A 26,790-nucleotide genomic window follows, 5' to 3' on the forward strand; every position below is an offset into this window, starting at 1 on the left:
GTCACGCATGAACATACATGTAGACAATTCCGGGAATATGGATCTCTCATGTCTCCCAACCCTGGAAGTCGGGGGGTGGAGCCCCGCTTTCCACATCATCGCCCTGAGGCTCGGCAGCTCTGAGTGACAGCACAGGCAGGATTTCAGCACAGCTCTGCCTGGCTTGTGCTTTTTCTGTGTCACCCGTCTGCCATCTTTGTCTCACAAGAGCTTGGCGTGTTATTTGACAGATCATGAAAAAAAAAATAGGGCTTCACGAGATATAGAAATTTTGATAAAGGAAGTCCTGCCTACTACTGTATCAATGAAAAAGTCCTGGGGGCTCAGCACGGACCTAACTAGCCATCAGAATCAAGGTGCTGGCCCCTCTGAGACCTTCCAGCTCTAGCAACACCAGTAGGTAGCTATTCCACTCCACCTTCTCTTTAAAACTTCCTGCCCGTTTATACTCCGACCCTTTCACACACAGAGCGTATGCAGCTGGGTCCTGTAGGACACTCGGAGCTCTCGGAGTCCAGAGAGGAGTTCTATCCATCACAGAGCCTGGCACGCAGCCCCAGATGTTCACTGAGTATCTGCAGCAGTAACATTTCTGGCTTTCTATCAGCAGCCCCTTTCTGCTGTCTACAGAGATCCCATGCTGCCCACCCCAGCGGAGGGAGATCATGCAGCCCCCACCCCCCCCATGTGTCCTAAGATACTTCAGCACAAGTTCAAAGGGACTTCGCAGAGCCTCCGATAGCAACTGTTAGCATCTTAGCAAGGAGCTCACAGAAAGGCGATGGGCAAAGTCAAGAATCATACCGAACGGCGGGGGAAACGGCCGAGGCCCGAAAGGCCTGCAGAGTTGAGGAGGTGGTCCATATCGGATGGGCGGTGGCAGAGGGCCGCCCATGGGGGGCCCGCCTGGGAAAGGGGGCCCTTCTGCAGCCATGTGCACCTGCGGAGCAGAAAGGGGGCAAGTCTGAAACACCTGGGAATGCCAGACAGAAGCACCAACACCAACACAAGCCGGGCCCCGAAGAAGCAGACGTCAGGCACCTGCCAATGGGCAGAACCAGCGCCGAAGACCACCCTCCTCCCACTGGTCCCCGCTGGTCCCCGCTGGTCCCCACTGGACCCCGCTGGTCCCCGCCGGTCCCCACTGGTCCACACAGGTCCCCGCCGGTCCCCACTGGTCCCCACTGGTCCACACAGGTCCCCGCCGGTCCCCACTGGACCCCGTTGGCGGCGTGGGCAGGCAGGACGCACAGCAGCACAGAGCTTGGCTGTGATCATGCTACGACCGGTATGTGCAGGTGGAAGGAGGGGAAGTCACACCATGCTGCACACGGTGATCTATTTCCAGGACACCCCCTCCCTGCAATATCCCTCCCTCCCTCCCCCACCACATCGGCTCACACTTCCACACTGAGAATGGAGAGAAAGAAGGAAACAAAAATCCATTCTCTACACGCGTCATCTTAGCTACCGTTCGGAGCACCTTCCGTTCCTCTCATCTCATTCTCAGATCTCTGAGTCTCTCCGTACGACCCTCTGGTTTTAAATATCCAAGACACAGAGAGGCGCAGACACTGTGCTGGAGGCCACCCAGCACACAAGGCTACGGCAGGGGTCGGGATCAGGGCTGCTCTCCCCGCCTCTGCCGCCCTCTAGCAAAACAGGCTTTTCTCCCTGAAGCCTCCCACTTCAGAGGGGCCTTGGGTCTCATTCAGGCTGCCCCTGGAGAAATGGCCTGTCCGGAGCGGTGTGTCCCAGCAGGCCTGCACCCAACGGGCAAGCGTTTTCCAGAGAAACCATGTTCCGTGGATAAGGTAGGCAGGCATGGCGCTAACCCTCGCCTTCGTTCACCAGTGACACCGTGTGCTGTGAGGTAAGGACCAATCCTTCCTCACGGAAACTGGGCTGAAAATCCTAAATAATTAAATCGCATGTTTTTCTATATCAACCTCGAGAAGCCCTGTGAGGTGTGGCCAGGGGACTCCCGGCTAGAGCCGCTACCCGACTGACAAGAGGATGCTCTCATGGGGACCTCATTTAGGCTTTTGCCGGAACTGGCATGGCAATAATGACAGGTTTTCACCGGTCAGTGTCTCACATCCACCAAGCTGTGGCTTCAGGCTATGCAGAACAGGGTTTGCCTCCTGTGCAGCTGGAGGTGGTCTTAGAGAGTAGACCTTCCCGTGTATGTAGTAATGATGAGTTATGCGCCACACAGTAGGTCTACTTTGCCCGAGATCGCCCAGCACGGAAGCACACGATGTAAATGTTTTAGTTGATTATGGCACTCCACACGGGTTAGCCACCGAACCAGAACAGAAACCCGTCGGCCAGTCAGATCCCAGCAACCGAGACACACTGGCAAGTCCAAGGCCGGAGGAAGCGCGCACGGCCGTGCAAGTGCACGCAGGCAGGTTAGTGCCGGGCCTGCGTGTCCTTCTGGGAAAGGCACAGGGCGTGCTGGCCAGGGTGGTGCTGGGCCTCTGGGTACTCACTGCTCCTGGATGCTCAGCCACAGGCGCGGTGCTGGGGGCTGCGGGGCCTTCAAACTCCTGGGGGACCGTGTGCTTTTTAAAAGATAAACGAGACGGTACAGAGAGGGCCGCACACACAGAGAGAGGGATGGACGGCACGGAGAGGGCCGCACACACAGAGAGGGATGGACGGACGGCATGGCGCTGCACGGCCTGGGTACGTACCTTGCCCTCCCCTGCCTTGGACGGGGAAGTGCTCCTGGGGCTGCTGTTCATCACGGGAGCCGCGGCGGACCCGGGGTCTGTGGGAGCCAGAGGAGGAGATGAGTTAGGCTCACTGAGCTACATGGTCTCTGAGGCAGAATAGAAACCCCTCTACCCACTGCCTCCGTGATTGTGGTGTTGTTTTCGTAATACATTTTGATTGATTTCGCAGAGGGAGGGGGAGGGGGAGGGGGAAAGAGAGAGAGAGAGAGAGAGAGAGAAACATCAACGCTGGGAGAGAATCATTGACCGGCTGCCTCCTGCATGCCCCCTGTTGGAGATCGAGCACGTGCCCAGCCCAGGAATCGAACTGTGACCTCCTGGTTCATAGGCCGAGGCCCGACCACTGAGCCACACTGGCCGGCTGCCTCCGTGATTTGAGACTTTGAACACACCAGGTCCCTACCAGAGGCGGAGGGGCTCCCAGGTGCCTCAGAGCACTGGAGGGGAGGTGGAGGCCCGTCCTCTGAACCTTGGGGAAGAAAGAACAGAGCCCTGGCGTGGATTTTCGGAAGGAATACACCGGTGGTGGGCGGGGCTCAATGCTGCCTGGAAAGGAACGTTAAAAACAGGGCCCCCCCATACCTTCGGGGGAGAACCACAATCTGTGCCCAGATTTAGAGAAGTAAAGTAAAAGCTGTCTTAGGAAGAACGGCCACAAAACCTGCGGGGACCGGACTGGTTAGGGCCGCACGCCGCAGGCTGGTCAGGGGTGCAGGTGGCTGTTCCCGTTTGCATGCCAACGCCTTCCAGATCTTACCGAGTCTCGTGGACATATTTATGAAAGAACCAGACCTAGCATTTCATACTACAGTGAGAAGTGGCTGCAGAGGAAATTATATTTTTATAATATTTCAGAAGGGAACGCCATAGAAATTTAGTTTACAGGTAAAGGCTTACACATCACAGTAAAACATAAAAAACAGAAGCAAAACCAATGCTTATTATTTATGCTTTTACTTAGGTATAAATATACTTTAAGTATTTATTTATATGTAAAATAAATGATATTAGTGATAATAAATGGATGGTTTCTGTTCTAAAGCGGATCTTGCAGTAGACCATTTGAAATAATAAGAAAAACGGAGACATTCTCCACGTTAGGCACAAATTCTAAAAAGTCTGCATTAGAATTCTCAAATAAGAGGGGAAAGTGCCATTGGAACAGTTTACAGGCAACGAGGCTACTCACCGAATTCACTTCTGGGCACATCTCTTCGACTGAGCGTGGCGGAGAGAGGCCTGGTGGGCGGGTCCCTCGGGGGCGGGGAGATCTCTCCGCCACTCACCGGCGAGGGGCCGAAGGAGCCGTTCTGGCTCAGGGGGCCTGCGGGGGACAGCCCACCGTTACCGCGTTGGGCCACCCCCCTTTGCCTTCACACACTGCGGACGGATCGCGAGAATTCGCGTGCTTTCTGTTCTACGGCTTGTGGCCAATCACAAGCATTCTTTGAAAAGATACTGGCGTGTAAGAACGTGTCATAAATAACTTCAAAATGCAATGGGTATTTAAATTTTAAAGCGTGCCTTTAACTTTTATGTAAGACGCTTTTTTGTCCTCGTTCAATAGAAACGTATCTGGCCACCTTGTAAAGCTGGCAATAGAACGGCTGGTCCGCTATGTGTTAAGTTCTTAGGATTTTTTTCTTTTCTTTTCTTTTTTATTTTTAAAAATATATATTTCTTTATTGATTTCAGAGAGGAAGGGACAGGGAGAGAGAAATAAAAACATCAATCATTAATCCGCTGCCTCCTGCACGCCCCCCAATGGGGATGGAGCCCACCACCTAGGCATGTGCCCTTGGCCGGAATCAAACCTGGGACCCTTTAGTCCGCAGGCTGACGCTCTATCCACTGAGCCACACCGGCCAGGGCTTAGGATTGTTCCTAGGGCATCCTTACATTACGCACGGAAGTGAAGAGTAACCTATATTCAGTTTGCACCAAAACATAGACTGCTGCCCACCTTTCCGCGGAGGGTTCTGTGCGCTGGGCCTGCCGGGCATGGGTTTCACAATCACAGGTTCCTGCAGCATCGCCATCTTCTGGGTCAGCTCTACTAACCTTGAATTTGGAGCGAGAATGGACGTAAACATGCAATCGGAAACCCGTTCTTATCAAATACCGCACAGCACAGCCCTGAAAACCTCCACGTGCGCTGACAGAACAGGGGTCGAAGCCACGTACTTGTGTCTCAAGTTGGCTGCTTCCCTCTTCTCTTCAGCCATAGCTCGTTCTGCCGCTCGAGCTTTGAGCTACGGGAGGAAAACACACCCAAGTTCAGCTGCGGTCATCTCTGCGCCAGACGAAGGGAAGGGAGAGCTGTCTTACCCAGTTCTCGTGCGCCTTCTTCTCATTAGCAGAAATCTGAAGAAGACAACACACCGGAAAGATATGTTTGTGGGTTCATGACACCAGCCCGCCAGAGTCCCCGCAGAACCCCTGCAGCCGCCGGGCAGCATACCCACCTGGTCTTTAAAGGAGCGCTCTGTTTTCTGCAGTTCGTCCTCCAGCTCTTCGATTCTCCACCTGAGAGTTACACGTGCTTTTATCCGTCCAGCGCAACTGAATTAGGTGTTACATGATCCTACCACGTTCCCTTTACTGTGTCTGCACCCTTACAGATTTCATCCTAACACAGAAATGTATTTTTACATGGTTATAATTAAGAGTACAGCCCTGACTGGTGTGGCTCAGTGGATAGAGCGTTGGCCTGCGGACTGAAGGGTCCCAGGTTCGATTCCGGTCAAGGGCATGTACCTTGGCTGCGGGCACATCCCCAGTAGGGGGTATGCAGGAGGCAGTTGATGGATGTTTCTCTCTCATCGATGTTTCTTACTTTCTATCCCTTTCCCTTCATATCTGTAAAAATATTTAAAAATATATATATACTTAAAAAATAAAAAAATAAAAGCCTGAACTCACTTGTAGGTTTTTATCTCCTCTGCCGCCGAAACCGCCTTCTCGTCGGCCGCTGACAGCCGCTGCTCCCTCTCTCGCCGCTCAAACTCTTCTTGGCTCAGCTTCCTAGGAAGAGCCAGGTGTTGGGTGAAAGTGTCTCTTTTTCCCCAGCGCCTGTCCCAGTGCCTCCGTTCAAACCCTCAATGCCTCCACTTCCCATCCTCTCTCAGACGCGCAGACAGAACCCCAAGAGGGCCTCACACCTGCCGTTAGAGATGCAAAGCAAGCTCTGGCCTTTGGCAAATCACCTGCCTTTCCCAACCTCTCTTCGTAATTCTCTGCTTATTAACAAATTACACAAAGGAATGAGAAAACAGTAGCTGCCCCTTGGACAACGTTCTGGGACTTGAGAGAATAGAATTTCATTTGAGTCGTGTAGAAAGCCAGGGCCAGTCTGCCCGACACAGTCAAGTTCATCAGGGTGAAGCAGGGGTAATTCTGATCCCTACCATGGGGAGACCTGTAACTGCTTCTCTCATTCCTGCCACGGAGAGGCTGTTTCTCCGCTGCAGACTGAGAAGACAGTCCGCCGAAGACAGAGCCTTCAAACCACGTCTGCAATTGACCACAGACACTTTCGCAGTTCAGTCCCAATGCCACTCCCCAAATGCTGCAGTGGGACTGGGATAAGGAGAGAGAAAAGCTAAGGACTGGCCATGTCTGTGGGATAGAAGGAGACTCTGGCTGCCCCCTGATCCGAGTACTATCTCCTGGAGGCTGGTTTTAACCCGATAACCCGCCAGCTCAATTGTAGCACAAATGACAATTTCCCAGAGCTGAGCATTGGGCCCATCAAGGTCACGGTCATTTTGAAGGTCCGATACACCAGACAACAAACTACCTTCCTAAAACAGCTATTAAGCCACCCAGATCTTATTTATTGTAACATTTAATGGTTTAAAAATACTATTTTCTTGTTACTCTAGATCCTCTTTGCACATAGTTCTGATTCAAAAGACACTTAACTTGAAACAATGTTCTATGAATCAGAAGCAAAATGGGAGAAGAGCAACAGGAAAAAGGGTTAACATCAAAGAGAAAAAGGTTTATGTATTCTTAACCACCCATTCAATACTTCAGCAAGTATTTTATGAATGGCCACAATAGACCAGTTACCTAGTAAGATGCTAAGATTAAAGTGTGGACAAATACTATTATTATGTGCCACTCAATCAAAAAACTGACGGGCCATTCTCTAAGACTTGGTGATCAAAATCTAAAAGACAGGCCAACATCCTTGCCACGATTACATAATGTAATGTTTAGTGTATCTGACTTGTATGTATGCCTTCAATAGCTAAATATTCCTTTTGAAGTATTTTACTAAAAATAATGCATATAAATTACTCAGTATTTTTCAAGACTACAGAAAGGGTAAGGATCAGAAAATTTAAAAAAAGCACTTCCGGCCGAAATCGATTTGGCTCAGTGGATAGAGCGTCAGACGGCGGACTAAAAGGTCCCAGGTTTGATTCCAGTCAAGGGCATGCACCTTGGCTGCGGACACATCCCCGGTGGGGGGTGTGCAGGAGGCAGCTGATCAATGTTTCTCTCTCATCGATGTTTCTAAGTCTCTATCCCTCTCCCTCCCTCTCTGTAAAAAATCAATAATATATATATATGTATATATATATAAAAAATCAATAATATATGTAAAAAATCAATAATATATATATTTAAAATATATATATTATTTATATATATATATAAATTTATATATAAATTTATATATATATAAATTTATATATATAAAATACATATATTTATAATATATATATATTATAAATAAAATATATATATATATATATATAATTTATATATATATATATATATATATATATATTTTTTTAAAAGCACTTCTGTCGCAGTAACTGTTAGTACCACCACCCCCCACCTCCAGTCAATGCGTGGGAATGACTTCTGACAACTGGTTAGAATGGAAAGAAAAACGCAGGTTGTGGAAAGAGGGGTAGAAAGTCAGCCCTCACTTCACTGTGGGTGGAAAACCTGATCGTCTTTCAAAAGGAGACAGCGATCTGACAGTCCTGCCGTGAGTTAAGCGGCCATCTCGCTGCCAGCGCCCCCAGGGAACCGTACTTCTGCAGCGTCATCTCCTTCTGCTGGTAGAGCTCGTTCAGGATCTCCACCTTCTGCTTCAGCGTCTTGTTCTCCTCCTCCAGCCCCGCCTTAGCGGCCTGCAGGGAGCTGCGCTCGTCTTCCAGCTTCTTTATTTGGTCTGCAGAGGAGAGCACATCAGAGCCGTGTGTGCACAGGGACTCGGCAACCTGAGGGTTGCCATTCTTTCTCTTTCCAAGGCAATGATTATTTTAATTATTTTTGTATGGATGGCAGAGAGGAAGGGAGAGGGAAAGACAGACGGGAGCATCAATGATGAAAGAGAAGCAGTGATTGGCTGCCTCCTGCACGCCCCCTGCTGGGGATCTAGTCTGCCTGTGCCCTGGCCAGGAACCGAACCGTGACCTCCTGGTTCACAGGTCAATGCTCAACCACTGAGCCACGCCAGCCGGGCATCCAAAGCAATTCTTTTGTCTTCCCAATATGTGGCAACCTACCTTCCAGGCTACACTTTGTGGACACCGAGGCTCTCAGCTTACACTGGAGGAGTCTGAGATCCTCTTCAACCACTGATATTTCCGTCTGTGTCTGGAAAGGGCAGCAGAGAGAGGTGTTTTTAAAGGAGGCACGGGGAGGACTCACAGGCACTTCACGCCACTCTGTTCTACACCAGGGACGGTACCCGAGAAACGTCCATCATCTGCTTAATCTGATGTCTCATCTTCTCACTTCGGTCACCTAGGAAACAAGAGGGTTTCGTTACTTCTTCCTCCCACGCTTTTTAAACTCTATTTTCTCGAATTCCCCCAAAAGAAAAATGACCACGTTTAAACGCTCCAAGTCAAAACAAATGCACCAACAGAACGGATGAGGCTGCTTGACTTGTAAGAGCGTCCGTGCGGTGACAATGTCACCCATGCCACTCGTGCGGAGCAAGGAGGTCCACGTGAGGCCAAGCTCTCTCTCCCCTCTCACATCCACCTCCGCCTGGCCAAGTATCTTCTCTAGAAAGACTCATTCCTCTGTCCCCCCCTTGAGTCTGCTACCAGATGGGGTTGAAAACTCCCGCTATGTGAGCAGCATCCAACATGGGGAACAGTATTTGGAAACATCTCGTCAGGAAGCACGGCTACCCTTCAGCCTAGCTCTCCTGGCTCCCGCCACCTCCTTCTGAAAGAAGGTTGTGGGGCCTTCAAACCACAGAGCTATTGAGATGATGAGCACTAAATTCCAGTGTCGCCGAAATCGGTTTGGCTCAGTGGATAGAGCGTCGGCCTGCGGACTGAAAGGTCCCGGGTTCGATTCCAGTCAAGGGCATGTATCTTGGGTGCGGGCACATCCCCAGTGGGGGGTGTGCAAGAGGCAGCTGATTGATGTCTCTCTCTCATCGATGTTTCCAACTCTCTAATCCTCTCTCTTCCTCTGTGAAAAATCAATAAAATATATATTTTTTAAAAATTCCAGTGTCATCTCCGTGAAGGTGGGAGGCAAGTTTCTCCTCCTGACCAGTGTTCAAGGCCCAGCACCCGCATACACGTCTAGTTCTAACGGAATGGAAAAGCAGATTCAGTGTCCACTGCACGCCCACGGTTCCACCACAGCCCAGCCACCGCCTCTGCCCACGCACACAGATCCAGCGATGTGCACCCACAACCCTAAAGGAGCATCGGGGTACTTCATTAAAGGCAGGGACCAGCCTCCCCGCAACCCATCTTACCTCCCACTTCCCCGTTTGCTAACTCATCTGAGTCATTTCCTGTTTTATTCTGATGCTCCGATTCGGATTCGCAGTCTAACCGATTCAACTGTGTGATGCAATTCGTCAACGCCTGGGAGAGAAGCAGAAAGGGTGTTAGAGAGAGCCTCTTGGCTGCATGGGGATTCATGAGAACTACACGTGTGCTCAAGGGAACGAACTTACGTTGATATTGTCATCTTTTTGAGTAAGAGTTACTTCCAGGTCTTTCTGAGACTTCTCAAATGATTTGATCTGCTCGCTGAGCTCAGCGTGGGATTTATTCAAGTCTTTGATTTCCTGCTGCAACTGAAAAGGGAAAGCACATGAGTTCCCGAAAGTCAGGGCTTTGTACGGGAGACATCAGGACCACGTGAATGAGACAGGTTAGTACGGAGCCAGGCTACCACGGGCTAAGGCCTCGGTTAAGGGCGAAGGGAGAGTAGGCCCAGTCCTCAGAAGCTGATCCAGTTTACTGTATTCTTCAGAAAATGGCCGCCAATTAAAATAACTCACACCCAGTAGGAATAGAAGGGTACAATCTCAGCCTCCCACACCCAGACCATGGCATCTTCCCTTGGTCAGTAAAGCAGAAACTGCGTGGAGTCCAGTGGTCAGCAAAGCACAGCTCGAGAACCATGTGCGATTTGCAGCTCTGTTGACTAATGAGTTTGCAGACCACTGGACTAAACTAATTCTGTAGTTTGAGAAGCAAATCCACTGCCCTCTTGAGGCCATTCAGGTTAGTATTATAACTGGTTGGTGTTTGAAGACAAAGACTAGCTCTAAGAAACCGTACAGAAGAACAGAAAACCCAGAACAGATGGAGAGCAAACATATGTACTCAATTTGGGGAGCACAGATGAAAGTTTGCATATCTCAGAATAGAATCCTGCATAAATATTTCATTTCCTTCAACACAGATCTGAGAAAAGATATTCAGGAGGCAATGATATTCAGCGACCTAGTTTACAAAATATATGGTGGCCAAAACTGGTTTGGCTCAGTGGATAGAGCGTCGGCCTGCAGACTGAAAGGTCCCAGGTTCAATTCCAGTCAAGGGCATCTGCCTTCGTTGCGGGCACATCCCCAGTAGTGGGTGCGCAAGAGGCAGCTAATCGATGTTTCTCTCTCATCGATGTTTCTCTCTATCCCTCTCTCTTCCTCTCTGTGAAAAATCAATAAAATATAATATTTTTAAAAATCTATGGCGTTAACTTTTCTTTACCTGGTCTCTCTTCTTCTTAAGCTTAGCATTTTCCTCTTGAACCCGATGGCATTCGGACTTCACCTTCTCTTCACTAAGTTTAGCTTCGTTAAGGGCAATTTGAACCTAATGCAAAACATTTCCATTAATGAATTGATTCCAAAGAACAACGAACAAAAATCCCCCACAAAGTTTCACTTTCCCAATTAGACATCAGAGAGTTTTCAGTTGTTTTTTTTTTGTTTTGTTTTGTTTTTCATATTCTAGCACAAGTAAGTGTTTGCTCCTCAATAAAACGAAGACATTGTATTAATATCTTGCAGGAATTGTAGGAAGCTTTACCTCTGAAAGTTCCGAGGCATTCATTGCAATGACATCCTGTAACTTCTCTAAGGATACCTTGTTTTCCAATATCTGCCGTGTGGGAAAGAACACAAAAGACACATTAGGATTTCAACAGGAACACTGGGCTGTAAGTTAACAGGTACGTATAACAGGTAAAACCAGGTGACCCAGCCTCAGCCTCCAAGGAAAGTCAAGAATGTAAAGAGAGCCGAAACTGGTTTGGCTCAGTGGTAGAGCGTCGGTCTGCGGACTGAAAGGTCCCAGGGTTCGATTCCGGTCAAGGGCATGTACGTTGGCTGCGGGCACATCCCCGGTAGGGGGTGTGCAAGAGGCAGCTGGTCAATGTTTCTCTCTCATTGATGTTTCTGGCTCTCTATCTCTCTCCCTTCCTCTCTGTAAAAAAATCAATAAAATATATTAAAAAAAAAAAGAAGAATGTAAAGAGATGAGGAAAGAAGAAAATAATTGGAGGCGTTAGTGTTTAATGCCACTCATCACCTTCCTGGCTATGAGAGGATGGGGTAGAGGACCAGACAAAAAGGTGAAAGCAAAAAAAAAAAAAAAAGAAAAAACTTTCAAGTCAACAGATCCAAATCAATGGTTTTTCCTGGTCATAGAGAAAAAGATCCCGAGGTCACTTTAAAAATTCTCTGGCCTGAACTAAAAATGGCTGGACCGGAGACTAACAAACCTCACCATCACCTGCGGAAGACTCCCAATAAATTATGGAGAATGCGGGGGAGGGGACCTCTTCTCTCTTTAGCTGTGGGCTGTGACTTCAAGGTGGAAAAGGGGTGACTTGACCCTGGAGAGGCTTCAGCCAGGTGATCAAGTTTAACTGGGTGTGTGACATATGGAAACCCTCTCTCTACTCTGCTGAACTTGAACTCTACAACCATCCTAATATTAGAAGTCTATTTTTAAAAAGAACCACGCAAACAACACAAGGTACTAGCGCTGTTCAACGGGGCTGGTTTCTAAGTTGCTCAACATGTTTTGGGGGTTGAGCCAGGCCCGGGCTGAGGACAAAAATACTTCCTAGGACCATAAAAATAAGATCTTGTGGGACTAGCACTTAAAGTTCCTTAAGAATGGACAGATACAGGTTTAACTCCCCTGGCTTCCACTCTTACTCTAGTCACAGCACGGGAAAAGGCCGAGGTCAGCTCACCCAATCTACGGAATAGCTTGAAAAAGACACAGTTTGAAATCCAAGTGCTGGCAACGTCTAGACCCAAAACTCTTACCAAGTCCTCATTCTTGGCATTCTGTTCTCGCTCAGATTCTAACAGAAGGCGCAGGTTTTTTGCCGTGTCGTTCAGGTTTTCCTTAGTTTCTTCAAGTTCCTTGATTCGATCCTGTAGAAAAGGATATGAAGATGAATAATAATGACTTGTTATTTTCCCTTCTGTTTTTAGAATGTGATTTCAAAACGATCGGGGATTTTTTACCTTAAATTTAGTTGCTTCATCGGAGAGAATCATATTCTGTTTCTTGGTTTCTTGAACATGCTTCTTTGATTCCTTGATCTATTTAGAGACAGCATTCAGAATATAGAAATATGAAGTAGAGTGCTATCAAACTTATCTCCACCAGATGACCACGTTAGAAAAGACAGTAGTACTTTATACATATGATGGCTGCTTCAAATTTGAATGATTTATAGGGAATAATGGTCTTAAAAATGTGATTTAAAAATAGCATAATAACTATAAGACAGAAGGAAGAAATCAAGCTAGAACCATGGGGGGAAAAACTAAAAGAATTATACCTTCTGCTCATAATTTGACAATTTTTGTACAAGGTCTGCGTTTTCTTTCTTAAGCATCTTCAACTTCTCAGAAATTTGCTGTTCAGTGACTAAAAAAAGGGGAGGGGGGGGGCGAGAATTCATAATGGAATTATGACTTCTAAATAAAACTGAATTACCCAATCTATTAGCAACAAAGACATTTTATCCTGCACTATGAAGGAAAAGAACTTCTTAGCATAACTATCAGCCTTTAAAAACAAATCCAGTAGCCAAAACCGGTTTGGCTCAGTGGATAGAGCGTCGGCCCGCGGACTGAAAGGTCCCGGGTTCGATTCCGGTCAAGGGCATGTACCTAGGTTGCGGGAACATCCCCAGTAGGGGGTATGCAAGAGGCAGCTGATCGATGATTCTCTCTCATCGATGTTTCTAACTCTCTGTCCCTCTCTCTTCCTCTCTGTGAAAAATCAATAAAATATATCTAAAAAACAAAACAAAAAACCAATCAGTAGTTAAGAGAAATAAAGGTATAAAAATATTAAGACGTAAGAAAAATATAATAAGAACCTTTACTTCAATGAGCTTCCAATTAAAATTATTTCAGAGCTAGAAAATACAGTAAAATATTTTAGCTCTATATCCTTCCCTTCAGGAAACCACTTTCTTCGCAGAAACTGTGGTCATTTCAACTATGTATAACTTGCAAAGAGGAACAGACGAAAGTATAGCATATTGATTTGCATCTCTTATTCCTCAAATTATCTACTTAAATATATATACTGTATTGACTATACCATTTGCCCACGAACACTGTTCACATGTAATAAATTTGCATTCTGTCAATATTTAAAGCCAATCTGCCTCAAATTAAACCAATCATTATCTTCCTTCTTCCACTTTGTCCCACCTCATCTCCTATCTCAGTGGGAAGCATCACTGACTATCACCAGACTACAACCCAGCATTAGTGAAACCTTCAGGAGTCAATAAGTCAGTCACATATCAGATGTCACTCTATCTACTTCTAGCTTGTAAAACTCATATCAAACACCAATAATGAGGAAATAGTACAGGTAACAAAACCAGCTTAAATATTTACCTTGGTATGCATGACTCTTGACCTAAAAGAGAGAGAAATAAAATTAAACTTGATTTCATTATTAGAAATAATATACCCTGTTTCCCCGAAAATAAGACAGTGTCTTATATTAATTTTTTCTCCCAAAGTTGCGCTAGGTCTTATTTTCAGGGGATGTCTTATCTTTCCATGCGCTAGGTCTTATTTTCGGAGGATGTCTTATTTTTGGGGAAACACGGTAGTTCTAATACAACAGTCAAATCGTAGCTACAAGAAAATTTAATAATAGTTGGTTCGGCCTGATGAGCCACAGGGTTAGAAAAAGGATAAAAAGTATTTCAAATGTAACTGGTAGTGATACTTCATAAATAGTTTGATAGGTAAAAGCAATAGGGCAAACACCTCATTTTGCAACAAAAGGCACATTTATATATCTATGGAACAAGCACCAATCTTATTAAGTACCCACCTTTAAAAAATGAAACTGGAAAATATTTTCACATTGAATATACTAATGCTTCATTCACCCGAAATAACTTGATAACCCCAAATTGCCAGAATGAGCTCTAGAAACAATGACTGTTCAAAAGACAAAATTAATTGTCTTCGTACTAAGAAATGCCTCTTGCTCTCACCGGAAAACACCTCGGGAATCCTATTTAAAGTTGACTGTTGGCTGAATTTAGAAGTCTAATAAATAAGCTAGCGATCATTCAGATTTTCCCAACCCCCTGAGAATAGTGGTCATAACCCTGAAAGGGAAAGGAGACTGGTGCAGGAAAATGCATGAGCAAAAAGAAAGCTAAGCCCTAGCAGGTTTGGCTCAGTGGAGAGAGCGCCGGCCTGCAGATTGAAAGGTCCCGGGTTCAATTCCCATCAAGGGCACATGCCTGGGTTTGAGGCTCAGTTTCCAGTAGAAGGAGTGCAGGAGGCAGCTGATCAATGATTCTCTCTCATCATTGATGTTTCTATCTTTTTCTCTTCTTCTCCTTTCCTCTCTGAAGTCAATTAAAGTATTAAAAAAAAAAAAAAAGACAGCTAACACCAATGAAGAGTATATGGGGTTATCTTACAATGGCAGTGTAGATTATATGCATGGATTTGTGTTCATGCTAGGAAGTGAAAGAGAAACAAAAGGGCCAGTGACTATAAAATATCCCTGTATCTACGAGGCAAGGTATAAGCTGATCTAATTTACTCACAGCGAGGATGGATCTCCAGAAGAAAATGACAAATGAGAGAATTCCCAAGAAGGCAGTGACAAGCACGGGCTTCCATGGCAGTCCATAAAAGTCAGGCTGATCATCACCAGGCAGTGTAGAAAGGAGCTGAAACGGAAATATGAGACGTCATGAAAACTTTACATCAGAGCAGCCACATAGAACTATCCACAGAAATTCTACAACAACCTCTACCGGATAGCGACCCCCTCAAAAATCTTCAATAGCTCCCACTGTTTTTACAAAGATTGGATTCTGACAGCCTCACATTTCTCGCTCTTAAAAAATTTTTTTTTAATTGATTAAGGTATTACATATGTGTCCATATCTCCCCACCCCACTCCTATACATGCCCTTACTCCCCTGCTGTCTCTGTCCATTGGTTATGCTCATATGTATGCATACAAGTCTTTTGGTTGATCTCTCCCTCTTACCCCCACCCTCCCCTACCTGAGGTTTGAGCATCTGATTGATGCTTCTCCGTCTCTGGATCTGTTTTTGTTATTTTAATGATTTTTTTAGAGAGAGTAGAAGGGAGATGAATAGAGAGATAGAAACATCCATGATGAGAGAGGAACATCATTGATCTGCTGCCTCCTGCACGCCCCACACAAGGGATCGAGCCCACACCCGGGCACGTGCCCTGACCGGGAATCGAACCCTGACCTCCTGGTTCATAGGTTGATGCTCAACCACTGAGCTACACCAGCCGGGGCAGCCTCACATTTCTTTGTTTGATTGCAAATGTTTTTAAACATTATGAATCTAAACGTCTTTAAGTTGTGCATGCATTTCCAGTTTGTGATACCACATCACCTAGTCTAACACAGGGCTAGAATCCCTCTGGATCTAGCTGACGTTTATGACTTAAAAAGCCGCATAAAACAAAAAATTAAAACCCTGTACCAAGTAATCAAGTTTCACAGCAGCAAATAAAACCAAAACGGTAAAAAAGTAACACAAAAAAATGCGCTTTCCTTCTAAGATTGTACATCCTCGATTGTATTCCACTCTTAAAGACAAATGCTGGGGCCGGGGGCGGGGGGGGAGGGAGATGAGGACAATTATGTGATACCATAATCAATAATCAATCAATCAATAAATACGTAAGTAAGTAGACAAATGCTGAGGAGGGCCAGACATATGGTAACTGGTCTAGGCTCCCCTGAATGTAACGGTCATCTATAAAAATCAATTTTAAGTCCTTCCTCGAAGGCAGTGCAGGAAGCACCTGCCTGCCTCTCACCGTTCCCACGGCCTTCTTCTGCAAGTTCAAGGCACCTGTCAGACGGGCCCCACCCCCACGGAACCAGGGTCACCTGGAAAGGAGGCCCGAGGGAGGCGGTGACCACGGTTCGGGTGGCGATCGCCCGCCTGGGGTAACGCAGCGCCGGCTGCCCGCTAAGGGCTCAGCCGCCAATGGACAGCCACCCCGCACCCGGGCTCCCGCCGCCTCCTTGGGCAGCACTGAGGGTCCCGCCGGCCCCGGGCCTGTCCCCGCATGTCCCCCTCGCCCCGTCCGTCCGCCAGGGCGCCCGCTCCGATCAGAATGGCCTCCGGCCTGCCGGGCCCCGGGGTCCCCCCACGGGAACGGGCCCGTCACCTCCAGCAGCTTGGCGATCAGGGCGGCGTAGAGCACCGACAGGGGTCCCAGCAGCCCCGCGTCCCCGGGGGAGGCGGACACCGAAGGCACGGTGGCGGGCACCGAGTCCATCGCGCGGGGACCGGCGAGCGGAAGCGACGCTTCCCCCCCCCGCGTTACGGCGCCCCGGACGCCCCTCTGGCCGCCGCTTCCCGCTCCGGAGAGGACCCGAGGGGCGGGAGCCGGGGTGAACTTCGCCTTCCCCGCCGCCAGCACTGACACTTCCGACACCTGCCGTCCAACACGTCACCGGCCCTGCCCCCGGGCGACGTAAAACGTGCCGGCGGGGGCGGGGCCACGGCGGTGGGCGGGGCCACGGCGGGAGAGCCAATGGCGGGGCGCGGCGGCGGGGAAGGGCGCGAACAGACATGCGCGGGAGGAACAGAGCGGCGCGGGGCGGAAGGAGGCGCACCTGCCGCAGGTACCGCGGGGAAGGCGCGGTCCAGGGGAGGCCCCGGGCTACCGGGAGGAGGATGGCGGGGCCGGATCCTAAGTCGCCGCGGGCTGAGCCCCCAGACACCCAAGGCCAGCCCCCCGCTCGCTGTAGGACCGCCGCTCTGCCTCCGGGCGCGGCCTGCCTCCCTGAGTCTCAGGTGCCTGCCCCGCTCGAGGCTCCATTCCCGACCTCCAGGGGCTCCCAAAGCCTCACTCTCTCTCTCTTTTTAAAAATAAATTTTATTGATTTTTTTTTTTTTTTTTTTACAGAGAAGAAGAGAGAGGGATAGAGAGAAACATCGATGAGAGAGAATCACCGACCAGCTGCCTCCTGCACACCCCCACCGGGGATGTGCCCGCAACCAAGGTCCATGCCCTTGACCGAAATCGAACCCGGGACCTTTCAGTCCGCGGGCCGATGCTCTATCCACTGAGCAACACCGGTTTGGGGTCTCACTCTCTTGCTGATGTCCCTTAAAAAGCCATAGCCTAAACCCTAAGGAATCATGTCATTCTCACGCCTACGCAAGTGGGTTCTGTTCTGGGTCCCGCATTTGATGGCTGCGGGACTTAGGGAAAGCGACAAGGATTATGGAGAAACTGGGAGGGCAGTAAGCTGGAGAGAAAACAATTCTTGCAGGTCTTTAAAGGTTGTCTTTGCATTGAGTATAAAAAGTCAATTCAGAAGAACAACAGAGCAAGGACAACCAGGGAGATCCAGATTTATGCTTTATGCCTCCTAGAATCTTGTACTCCTGGCACAATACTTGGTACTTATTGGGCCATCACAATGCTTTGTACCCTTCATATCTATGTTACTTTGTAACACTGCACCCTTTTCTCTTGCCATTCATATCTGTCTCCTCCCATCATCCCCAAGCAGGTACCGAATCCTATATCACATCTGTGTCCCCCAACCCTGGGGTAGAACAGGGCTCTGTGCATACCCATAAGTAAAGTGCATAAATAATCCCTCGCTGAAACCGGTGTGGCTCAGTGGATAGAGCGTCAGCCTGGGGACTGAAAGGTCCCAGGTTCGATTCCCGTCAAGGGCATGTACCTTGGTTGTGGGCACATCCTCAGTAGGGGGTGTGCAGGAGGCAGCTGGTCGATGTTTCTAACTCTCTATCCCTCTCTCTTCCTCTCTGTAAAAAATCGATAAAATATATTTTTTAAAAAATCCCTCCCACATATGGAGACTGTGAAGCTTTGGAAGTGACGATGACGTATTCTAATCATCAAGTTTGAATTCTGAGTCTCCCTCAATTGCTGAAAATGTCATTATTCTGCCTCACAGGTCACACCTTCACCCCAACTGCTGCCACCACAGAGAAAACTGAAAAGCGGTTGGTTTTCCCCTGGCCTTCCCATCCCGGTGGCCTTCTGTCTGAATTCTTTAGGCATTCGACATCTTGACACTGAACCTGATCACATGAGAAGCAGGTAGGGGATGACGCCTACGAAAAGCCAGGCACTGTGCTAGACACTTTATATTATCAACTCATGTGATCCTTACAACAATCGGAGTAGGTATTGGCTGAAATAACAGAACCGGGAGGAGGAGTACCATATTTTCTGGCGTATAAGACGACTTTTGAAATGAAAAAAAGTCAACCGAAAATCGGGGGCAAAAGACCAAAACTGCACAAAAATTACCTGCAGATCTTGACGGCAAAGTAAGTCTTTTCTTTGAAGTGGGGGGTAGTCTTATACAGCGAATATAGGCCTAAACCTATGTTTTAACTGTAAAATTAGGGGGTCGTCTTATACGCCGGAAAATACGGTATTTTGGTAGAGGATACTTTCTCTATAGCTCCAAATAATTTACCAAGAAAAACCACCCAATTTCAACAAACACCACCAGGAGGAGCTATGACCTAAAAAGCTTAGCTAGTAAACCAGACAGATTAAAAAAAGATCTCATTTGGGTCATGATTTCCTTAGGAAGATAAATCTGAATAAGTATTTTTACATTAGTGATTCTTTGTGAGAAACAAATCTGACCATACCCCCTTTTCTGCTAAAAACTTGAAAGACCGACCCCCAGCCCTAACAGTCTGACACACCAAGGAATACAATTTCCTTTATGCCTGACCGTTCCTCGGCATTTGAATGACACAACAAAGCTTCCCAGCTCCCCCAAATAAAGTTTTATTTGTGCCTCCATCTCCTTGAACATGTTATTTCTTCTGACTGCACACTACCCCGTCTCCCCCCCCAATCCACACCCCCTGCCTCCCGCCCTTCTATTCAATAACAAACTACACATCAAACTCCCACTGGCCCTTCAACTCTTCCCCAAACGTGTCTCAGTCCACTTCTGACCTCTGACCTTTCTCCACCACAATGAATCTATTTATCCAACACAGTGCTCACCACCAGGTAAACACTCTCTTTCCGCCTGTATGGAAGTGTGTTCAGGTGGATGTCTTATCTCCTGCTAGAATGGAGGGTCCTTGAGAGGAAGGACAGTGTTTTACTGTTGTGCATGTGCCCAGCTCGGGCACACAGCGAATCCTCCTAAGTTAAGGTGACCGGACGTCCTGCTTTTGGCGGGACAGTCCCGATTTTCAACAATTTGTCCTGCGTCCCGGGAAATTGTTTTGAAAGAATCTTTCCAAAAATCGGGACTTTTTTAAAAACGCCGTGAGACGTGGGACAAATTGTTGAAAATCAGGACTGTCCCGCTAAAAGCGGGACATCTGGTCACCTTATTAAGTGCCTCACTCGCCTAAGAGCCCATCAGAGCCACGTACCTGTGGCTTGTTTCAGAGGCCCTCTTCAAAGAACCGGGAGTCATTTTCAGAAAAACACCTTAGGTTTCTCACCTCAAGCTCGAAATCAACTTAAAAACTGTAATAATCAACATTCTATTGGAAAAAAAAACCTGTATGTCAAACTTACCGTGGTTGTCAAATAAGCCACGAAAGGCGTGGCACTGGTTGGCTCTTCGGCGGGTACTTCTAGTTGCTCTTTTCCATCAGCAGCATCGTCAGGAGTGCTTTCCGTTACAAACAGCCCTACAATGAGGGGGCAAAGGAATATTTTGTTGTATGCTGTAGAATAAGAACTCTTTCTCTTCACTTACAATATCTATGAGTGTCCACTAAGTAGAAATGATTGTGTCTGGACCGGTGGCTCTTTAAGACGATTATATAGAGAGAAAATCTCAGAATTCCCACTAGGGCCATCCAAGCCTTCAGTTATAAAACGAACATAGCTCCACCCTTGCTGGTGTGGCTCAGTTGGTTGGGGGTCATCCTGGGCACCTAAAGGTTGCTGGTTCGATTCCCGGACAGAGCACATGCCCGGGTGGTGTGCTCAATTCCCAATATTTTGCTTTCTCCCTCTCCCTTCCTCTCTCTCTAAAAAAATGTTGTTTTTATTTTTTATTATTATTTTTTTAATATATATTTTTTTATTGATTTTCTTACAGAGAGGGAGGGAGAAGAACAGAGAGCTAGAAACATCGATGAGAGAGAAACATCGATCAGCTGCCTCCTGCACACCCCCTACTGGGGATGTGCCTGCAACCAAGGTCCATGCCCTTGACCGGAATCGAACCTGGGACCCTTCAGTCCGCAGGCTGACGCTCTATCCACTGAGCCAAATTGGCTAGGGCTAAAAAAATCTTGATTTTAAAACAACTTCCTCAGGTCAGACAAAATGAGTTGTTCTCCCACTAGACGTTCGCTGCCCTCTGTGATCCAGTTACTGTTCAAAAGTGTCCATCTCCCCTGGACCATCCCATCCTGCAACATTCTGTGCTGTCTCCTGAACTCGTACAGTATAACAACACATGGACAAAAATACCACTTCCCTGTGTTTAAAAAAGGCTTTTACCATGTCAGATAGCATTTTAGCAAAAGAACTTAAGCTACACTGTATTCTGCTTTGGGGGAGGTGAGTATGGAATGGGGGTGAAACACTGAATCTGTGAGTTTTGGAGCAGTGGGTCTCAAACTTTCAACCAATCAGAATTTCCTGGAGGGCTGGTTAAATTCTGACTGCTGGTCTCCACCCTGGGAGTTTCTGCTGCCGATGATCTGGTGGAAACTGTTTTAGAACCGAAGGCTTTTAAAGTACATTTTAGTTTAAAATTAGTTGCCTAAGCTAATGCCGTTACTTACTGTCTTCGGCCTGTGTCCTCTGATTGAGCTCATGTGTCTTAGCTCCTGCTTGTCTCTGTTGGTTCTCGGATTTCTCACTTTCAAAATGTGCTCATACCTGTATTACTTCCCCCTGTTTCCAATCTTTAATAACAAATCTCCTAGAAGCTCTTCTTTATGACATGCCTCTACTTTGTAGAGAAAAATTAACATGCTTTACCTGGATATTCGTCTTTCTCAGTATTCGGCTTCTGTGACACTTCTAAGACACCCAGGGGACTAGTCACAGGTTGATCTGAATGGCCGGGCTCCTCGGGAATCTGCATTTTGAGATCTTCTATGTTCTCTTGTGGGAAATTATCTTCCAGCGGCGGCTGTGTCTCTACAGGGAGGAAGAATGCATTGCACCGACAAAGCTTGCTGAGTCCCCCTGAACTCCTCCCACTGAGCAGCACCATCATAGCTCCGGGGCAACCCCCTTTGCCTGCCGAGTGCTGGCAGCTCATGGAGCACAAGTGGGCAGGAAAAGAAGAGCTTCAAATGATCTGATCTCACTTCGAAGACAGCTAACCTACACAGTGAAATGGACAAAGAAACCCACCTCCCAAAGTACTTCATAATTAAATGTATTTACAGTGGGGACGTCAATAACCTGACTTCCGCACAGATAAATGTGCAAGAGAATCCCAGTCAAGAGCAAAACGAGGACATGTCTCTTCTACACAGAAATGACATAAACTCGTTTATACCTAAGCATGCCTGTCTCAGAGCCAGCACAGAGAAGGGCGCACATACAGAGGCAGCTTGCTGAAGTGCCTGACAGTACTGTTAAAGCGCCTCTAAGGGTCAAAGAGAAGCCATTTCCATCCCTAAGAGGCTCAGGGCACAGCCCAATGTGTGACCACAACAGAGCTGTATTTCTTTCACACCTCAGAATCTACCCTGAAAATTCAAGTTTCACATTCTAATCCAATACATATCGGCTTTCATAAAATGCAAAAGTGGTTCCTTGCCCAAATGCTCAGGAAAATTGGCACTCAGGGAGAAACACTGACCCTGTGCCTTCCTGTCCGCCTGGTATTCCTCCACGTAACCTCAGTTTAAATCCGAGTTTAAAAAGCAGGGAGGCAGAGATGATGGCGTGCAACTCAGAAGCAGCTTACATTTGGACTCTGGCTCAGGGCCAGGTCGACCACTATTTACTTAACTAGAGGCCTGGTGCATGAATTTGTGCATGTTTGGGGTCTGGCCAGCCCACCCTGATTGGCCTATTGGGCTAGGCTGACGGTGGGCAGGGGAAGGGGATGAGAGAGGTTAGCCAACCGGTCCTGTCCCGGATCAGGGTAGGTGGGGGCCATCAGGAGTGGGGCCAGCTGGGTGTAGGGGCCGTGGGCTGTTGGCCAGCCAGCCCCGCCCCCTGGTTGAACTCCTGGTCGAGGGGACAATTTGCATATTAGCCTTTTATTTTATAGGATGGCTTTTATGTATCAGTGACTGTGTTATATTTCTCTGCATCCTGGCTCGGTGCTTGGCCAATCCGAATGCATGAACCCCAGGGCCCAGTAGACTTGACCTGACCTTGGTGACTGCTCCCCACGGGCAGAAAGCACGTGACATCCACCAAAGATGCAAGCTGGGAAATGAAGACCCTCAGGCCAGTCAGGTTATTTTGTGATTGAGAAACTGTGCTCCCGAAAGCGCTTTCAACATTTCACAGGAATCTTGTGCCTGGTTAGCAGGTCTATTTTGTGCACCTTATTCTCCTCTGCCTCTTTATCTTTTTATAAAGTTTCCTTTCAAAAGTGCTACCATTCTCACCAAAACCGGTTTGGCTCAGTGGTAGAGCGTCGGTCTGCGGACTGAAAGGTCCCAGGTTCGATTCCGGTCAAGGGCATGTACGTTGGTTGCGGGCACATCCCCGGTAGGGGGTGTGCAAGAGGCAGCTGGTCGATGTTTCTCTCTCATCGATGTTTCTAGCTCTCTATCTCTCTCTTTTCCTCTCTGTAAAAAATCAATAAAAAATAAAAAAAAAAAACAACCAAAAGTGCTACCATTCTCAACTGTTCTAAAGAGAAGACAGCAAGAGATCCTTATCCATGCCGCCTGAAAGAAGGCAGGAAGGGACATGGGGACATCACTGTGCTGCCTCCTGCCTTTAGACACGCCGTCAGCTGTGGGCAGGGCTCTGCAAATAAGGTAGAAGGCACTTCAGCGAACCCCCAACCCAACGCGACAGGCCACAGGCACTCACCTTCCGCTGGTCCCCCCCAGCCGCCCTCGGGGGGCTGCGTCGTGGCCAGGGGCTCCGGCTCCTCCTCTGGGAAGTATCTGTACCTGACAAAATAGATCAGGTTTTGAACGTCGTCCAGCACCGCGGCCTCTTCAATAACGTTGCTTTCCTTCATCCCCGAGTCCCTCCATTCCATCACACGGGCATCGAGCATTCTCTCCGCCGCGTTCAAAATCTGGGACTCGGACGCCCGGAAGACCTTGTCCAGGACCTTCTCCACGTTGTAGGGCAGGCTGTCCCGCTGGGCCGCCTTCAGCTTCCGCGACATTTCCTGGAGCATGGCCTCCAGCGCGTGGGCGTCGAAGTACCTCTGGAACCGCCGCAGAGACTGCTGCTCCTTCAGGAAGCTGCTGATGACGGGCAGGTCCTCCCTGCGGGCGCTGAGCTCCGGCTTCGCGGTGGCGTGGGCAGGCCGGGGGCTGTCGCCCTCACGTTCCTCGGCAGCAGCCCCCTGGCTGTGTGTGTCCATGAACTTCTCTGAGTCCTCCTGGCCCGCTGTCGGGAGCTCTGGCCCAGGCTCCGCAGCGAGCCCCGAGGCCTTCGGCTGGTCCCCGGGGTTGTCTTCTTTAAGATGAGCAGGGTCTGGACCCCGAAGCACTTGGTCTACCTCCGGAGTCCGATAGTTCCTCTTGTCAGGGAAGTCACTCCCTTCGGGTGGGCTCTGTGCTTCCTGATCGGCAGGAGGGCTTGCTTCTGATTCTGCCTCCGGGCCACCAGCTTCCTTGCCTGGCGTGCCTGCCCCTCTGCCCTCAGTTTCATTTTTGCTTTCGGTTTCCAAAATATAGCTAGTGTTTTCTTTGTTTTCTTCACTTTCTACATTGGTATTTGTGGCGTCGAAAATTCCACTTCCAGAGACGTGCGGATGAACGTCCGACTGCCTGTCCTGCATCTCAGGGCCTCTTTCTTTAGACTGTTTTGCACTTACAGCGTTCTCGTCCTCCAGCAGTTCTTCAGGGCTGGAATCGTCCTCCTCTGCTTCTGGTCCTTCAGGATGGGAACCCGGGGCTTCTGCGCCATCGCTCTGGCCCGTTGTCTCTGCTTCCGGAGCGCCTGGCTGTGGATGAGGAGGATCTTCACTGGAGGTGTCCCCCGTGACCGCTGCCTCATTCAGCTTCGCCTTCTCCGTCACTTGCTTGTGAACCGCAGCAGCCACGTCTCCTCCTGGCTCCCCGGACAGATTCCTCCCCAGGACGGGACCCTCGTCTTCCAGCTCCACTGACAAACCAATTTCATCGGGAGAGGAGAACCTAGGTTGATTGTGATTTTTAAGAAGCTGTTCCTCTTTAGATTCCTCACTCGGATGCTCTGCTGCGGGAACGTGTTGTTCTGGTCCCTTTCCGGAAGCATCTACTCCCTTCCCCACACTGTCTCTGGATGCACCGTGCTCATCTCCCACGAGCCATGTACCATCCATGGCTTCCTGTTTAATCTTTCCTTCCTTCACTTCATTCCCTGCAGCTCTACGTTCCCTTACTTTCACAGAGCCACCTTCCGGACTCTGTTCTCCAGGCTTCTCTTCGTGGACCATTCCTTTTGAGATATGAACAGCTGCTCCTTTTAGGTCATTTTCTTTTTTATAAAAGGCTGACTTTAATATTTCTTTGCCCTTCCCAATAGCTGGCAAAGAGTCGAGGTTACTGCTTTGCGCAGAACCAGCCAGAGTCCTGTCTTCTTTCTTTCCATCCTCTGATCCTTTCTTACCTTCCGCCAGGTCCCTGTTGGATTCCTCAACTGTCCTCCCTTTTCCTCTAATATGAAGTTCTGTGTCCACTAGTGGGTTGTCATTATTGGTTTTAGGAACTTCTGCAGTCAAAAGGCCATCTTCTGCCTTTTCAGGGACATTCTCATCTGCTACTGATTGTGGTTTCCCCCATTTGCTGTCTGGGATGAATCCATCTTCACCTTCCTCTTCACCAGAACTCTCGAAATCCATCCCTGTTTGTTCTGCACCTTCCTCCCAAGTTGTAAGTATATTTTTATCACCCTTTTTGATGCCATGGGGCTGAGTTACCTCCACCTCATCCTCTTCACTTGAATTCTGCTCTTTATCGGTTGAATATTTCTCAACTTCGGATTTCTCTGGTATTTTCAAATCCTCCCCATCTGTGAAGGTTAGCAAGGGCAGCTCGTCAAAGTTTTCTTCCTCCTCTTCCTCCTCGTCCTTCCCAACTACGTAGTACTCCGCATCTAAATCCTCATCAAAATCGTCTTCTAACGAAGTAATGAGTCTGGTTGTCTCATCGTCAGACACGAGTGCATCAGCAGTGGAGCCAAATTTGGTTTTCAAGTCCATAGTCATTTCTTTTTTCAAAAGTTTGTAAGCATCCTTCTGCTCCTTTGAGAACTGAGGGCTGTTGCTGGTTACGTTGTTGTCACTGGCTGACACGTTTAATTTATCTGGAAGCGTGTCTTCCGGCGGTTCCACCGAAGATTGTCCTCCCTGAGGGTGATTTCTTTGACTGTTGACGTGGGGGTGGTTCTTCTGAGCCTCCTGTCCGTCCTGCGGTTCCTTGGTGCTCTCTGAGAAAACACCTTCTCTTTCTTGTGAGGTAGCTTGCACTGAATCAGGCTCAGGGTCACTTTCTTCAGATACTGTATCAGGAGGTTCTTTCACAGGCTGAGAAGTCTTTTCTGGAGCTTTCTGAGAATCTCTAGTTGCAGAATTGTGCAAATCCAAAAATCCTAGCAGTTCTTCTACATTATAGTTATCAAACTTGTCTCTTCCCCCATCAAAGCAAACAAAATCTGTCTCCTGTAAGGGAAAGAAAAAACACTATCTGGAGCCACGTGGCACAAGAGCAGACTCTCAGGCATGCCAATGGCCTCAAGGTCATGTTTGCCTCTAGAGGGGCTTTTGTGCCAGCCTCAGGCAATGACTGTTCCTTAGTCAGGAGACAGGAAGCAGGAACCCACTTTTCCCTGGCTCTCTGCTTCCCCATGGAAATACTTTCACATGAGTAATATTCCCAGCTTCCCTTCCTTCTCTCTTCCCCGGGGAGGAATGACTCAGACATGTGAGTTTGCCCTGCACCATCCCTGTTGTCTGTTTGGGACCAGCTGGAAGGGCTCCATCAATTGCTGAAACCGGTTTGGCTCAGTGGATAGAGCGTCGGCCTGCGGACTGAAAGGTCCCAGGTTTGATTCCGGTCAAGGGCATGTACCTGGGTTGCGGGCACATCCCCAGTGGGGGGTGTGCAGGAGGCA

General features: G+C 48.3%; 2 protein-coding genes across 12 annotated transcripts in view; one reads left to right on the forward strand and one right to left on the reverse strand.

Moving 5' to 3' along the window:
* MIA3 (MIA SH3 domain ER export factor 3) overlaps window positions 1-26,790 on the reverse strand; it is a 37,100-nt gene that overhangs the window by 830 nt on the left and 9,480 nt on the right. Inside the window, exons 4-28 of one of the 11 annotated variants that reach the window (XM_084868817.1) lie at window positions 23,548-26,338; window positions 21,517-21,678; window positions 20,092-20,207; window positions 15,093-15,218; window positions 13,912-13,933; window positions 12,834-12,922; window positions 12,514-12,591; window positions 12,310-12,420; window positions 11,060-11,131; window positions 10,739-10,843; window positions 9,697-9,819; window positions 9,493-9,604; window positions 8,458-8,513; window positions 8,273-8,363; window positions 7,797-7,935; window positions 5,664-5,765; window positions 5,207-5,267; window positions 5,070-5,105; window positions 4,926-4,993; window positions 4,705-4,802; window positions 3,931-4,065; window positions 3,145-3,210; window positions 2,700-2,776; window positions 2,496-2,552; window positions 805-940 (exon numbers count right to left, since the gene is read on the reverse strand). In XM_084868817.1, coding sequence (XP_084724943.1) covers window positions 805-940; window positions 2,496-2,552; window positions 2,700-2,776; window positions 3,145-3,210; window positions 3,931-4,065; window positions 4,705-4,802; window positions 4,926-4,993; window positions 5,070-5,105; window positions 5,207-5,267; window positions 5,664-5,765; window positions 7,797-7,935; window positions 8,273-8,363; window positions 8,458-8,513; window positions 9,493-9,604; window positions 9,697-9,819; window positions 10,739-10,843; window positions 11,060-11,131; window positions 12,310-12,420; window positions 12,514-12,591; window positions 12,834-12,922; window positions 13,912-13,933; window positions 15,093-15,218; window positions 20,092-20,207; window positions 21,517-21,678; window positions 23,548-26,338 — 5,029 coding nt within the window. Of the gene's footprint in view, window positions 1-804; window positions 941-2,495; window positions 2,568-2,699; window positions 2,777-3,144; window positions 3,211-3,930; window positions 4,066-4,704; window positions 4,803-4,925; window positions 4,994-5,069; window positions 5,106-5,206; window positions 5,268-5,663; window positions 5,766-7,796; window positions 7,936-8,272; window positions 8,364-8,457; window positions 8,514-9,492; window positions 9,605-9,696; window positions 9,820-10,738; window positions 10,844-11,059; window positions 11,132-12,309; window positions 12,421-12,513; window positions 12,592-12,833; window positions 12,923-13,911; window positions 13,934-15,092; window positions 15,219-16,713; window positions 17,020-20,091; window positions 20,208-21,516; window positions 21,679-23,547; window positions 26,339-26,790 lie in introns of those variants that run through there. The other 10 variants (XM_084868814.1, XM_084868820.1, XM_084868818.1 and 7 more) reach the window with 10 other exon arrangements.
* The window catches only part of TAF1A (TATA-box binding protein associated factor, RNA polymerase I subunit A), a 37,756-nt gene continuing 28,082 nt past the window's right edge, over window positions 17,117-26,790 (forward strand). Inside the window, exons 1-2 of the mRNA XM_084868922.1 lie at window positions 17,117-17,173; window positions 18,485-18,630. The gene's annotated coding sequence lies outside the window, so the exon portion shown is untranslated. The remainder of the gene's footprint in view (window positions 17,174-18,484; window positions 18,631-26,790) is intronic.

This window comes from Pipistrellus hanaki, assembly GCF_964339955.1.
Source record: "Pipistrellus hanaki genome assembly, chromosome: 20".
Taxonomy (NCBI): domain Eukaryota; kingdom Metazoa; phylum Chordata; class Mammalia; order Chiroptera; family Vespertilionidae; genus Pipistrellus; species Pipistrellus hanaki.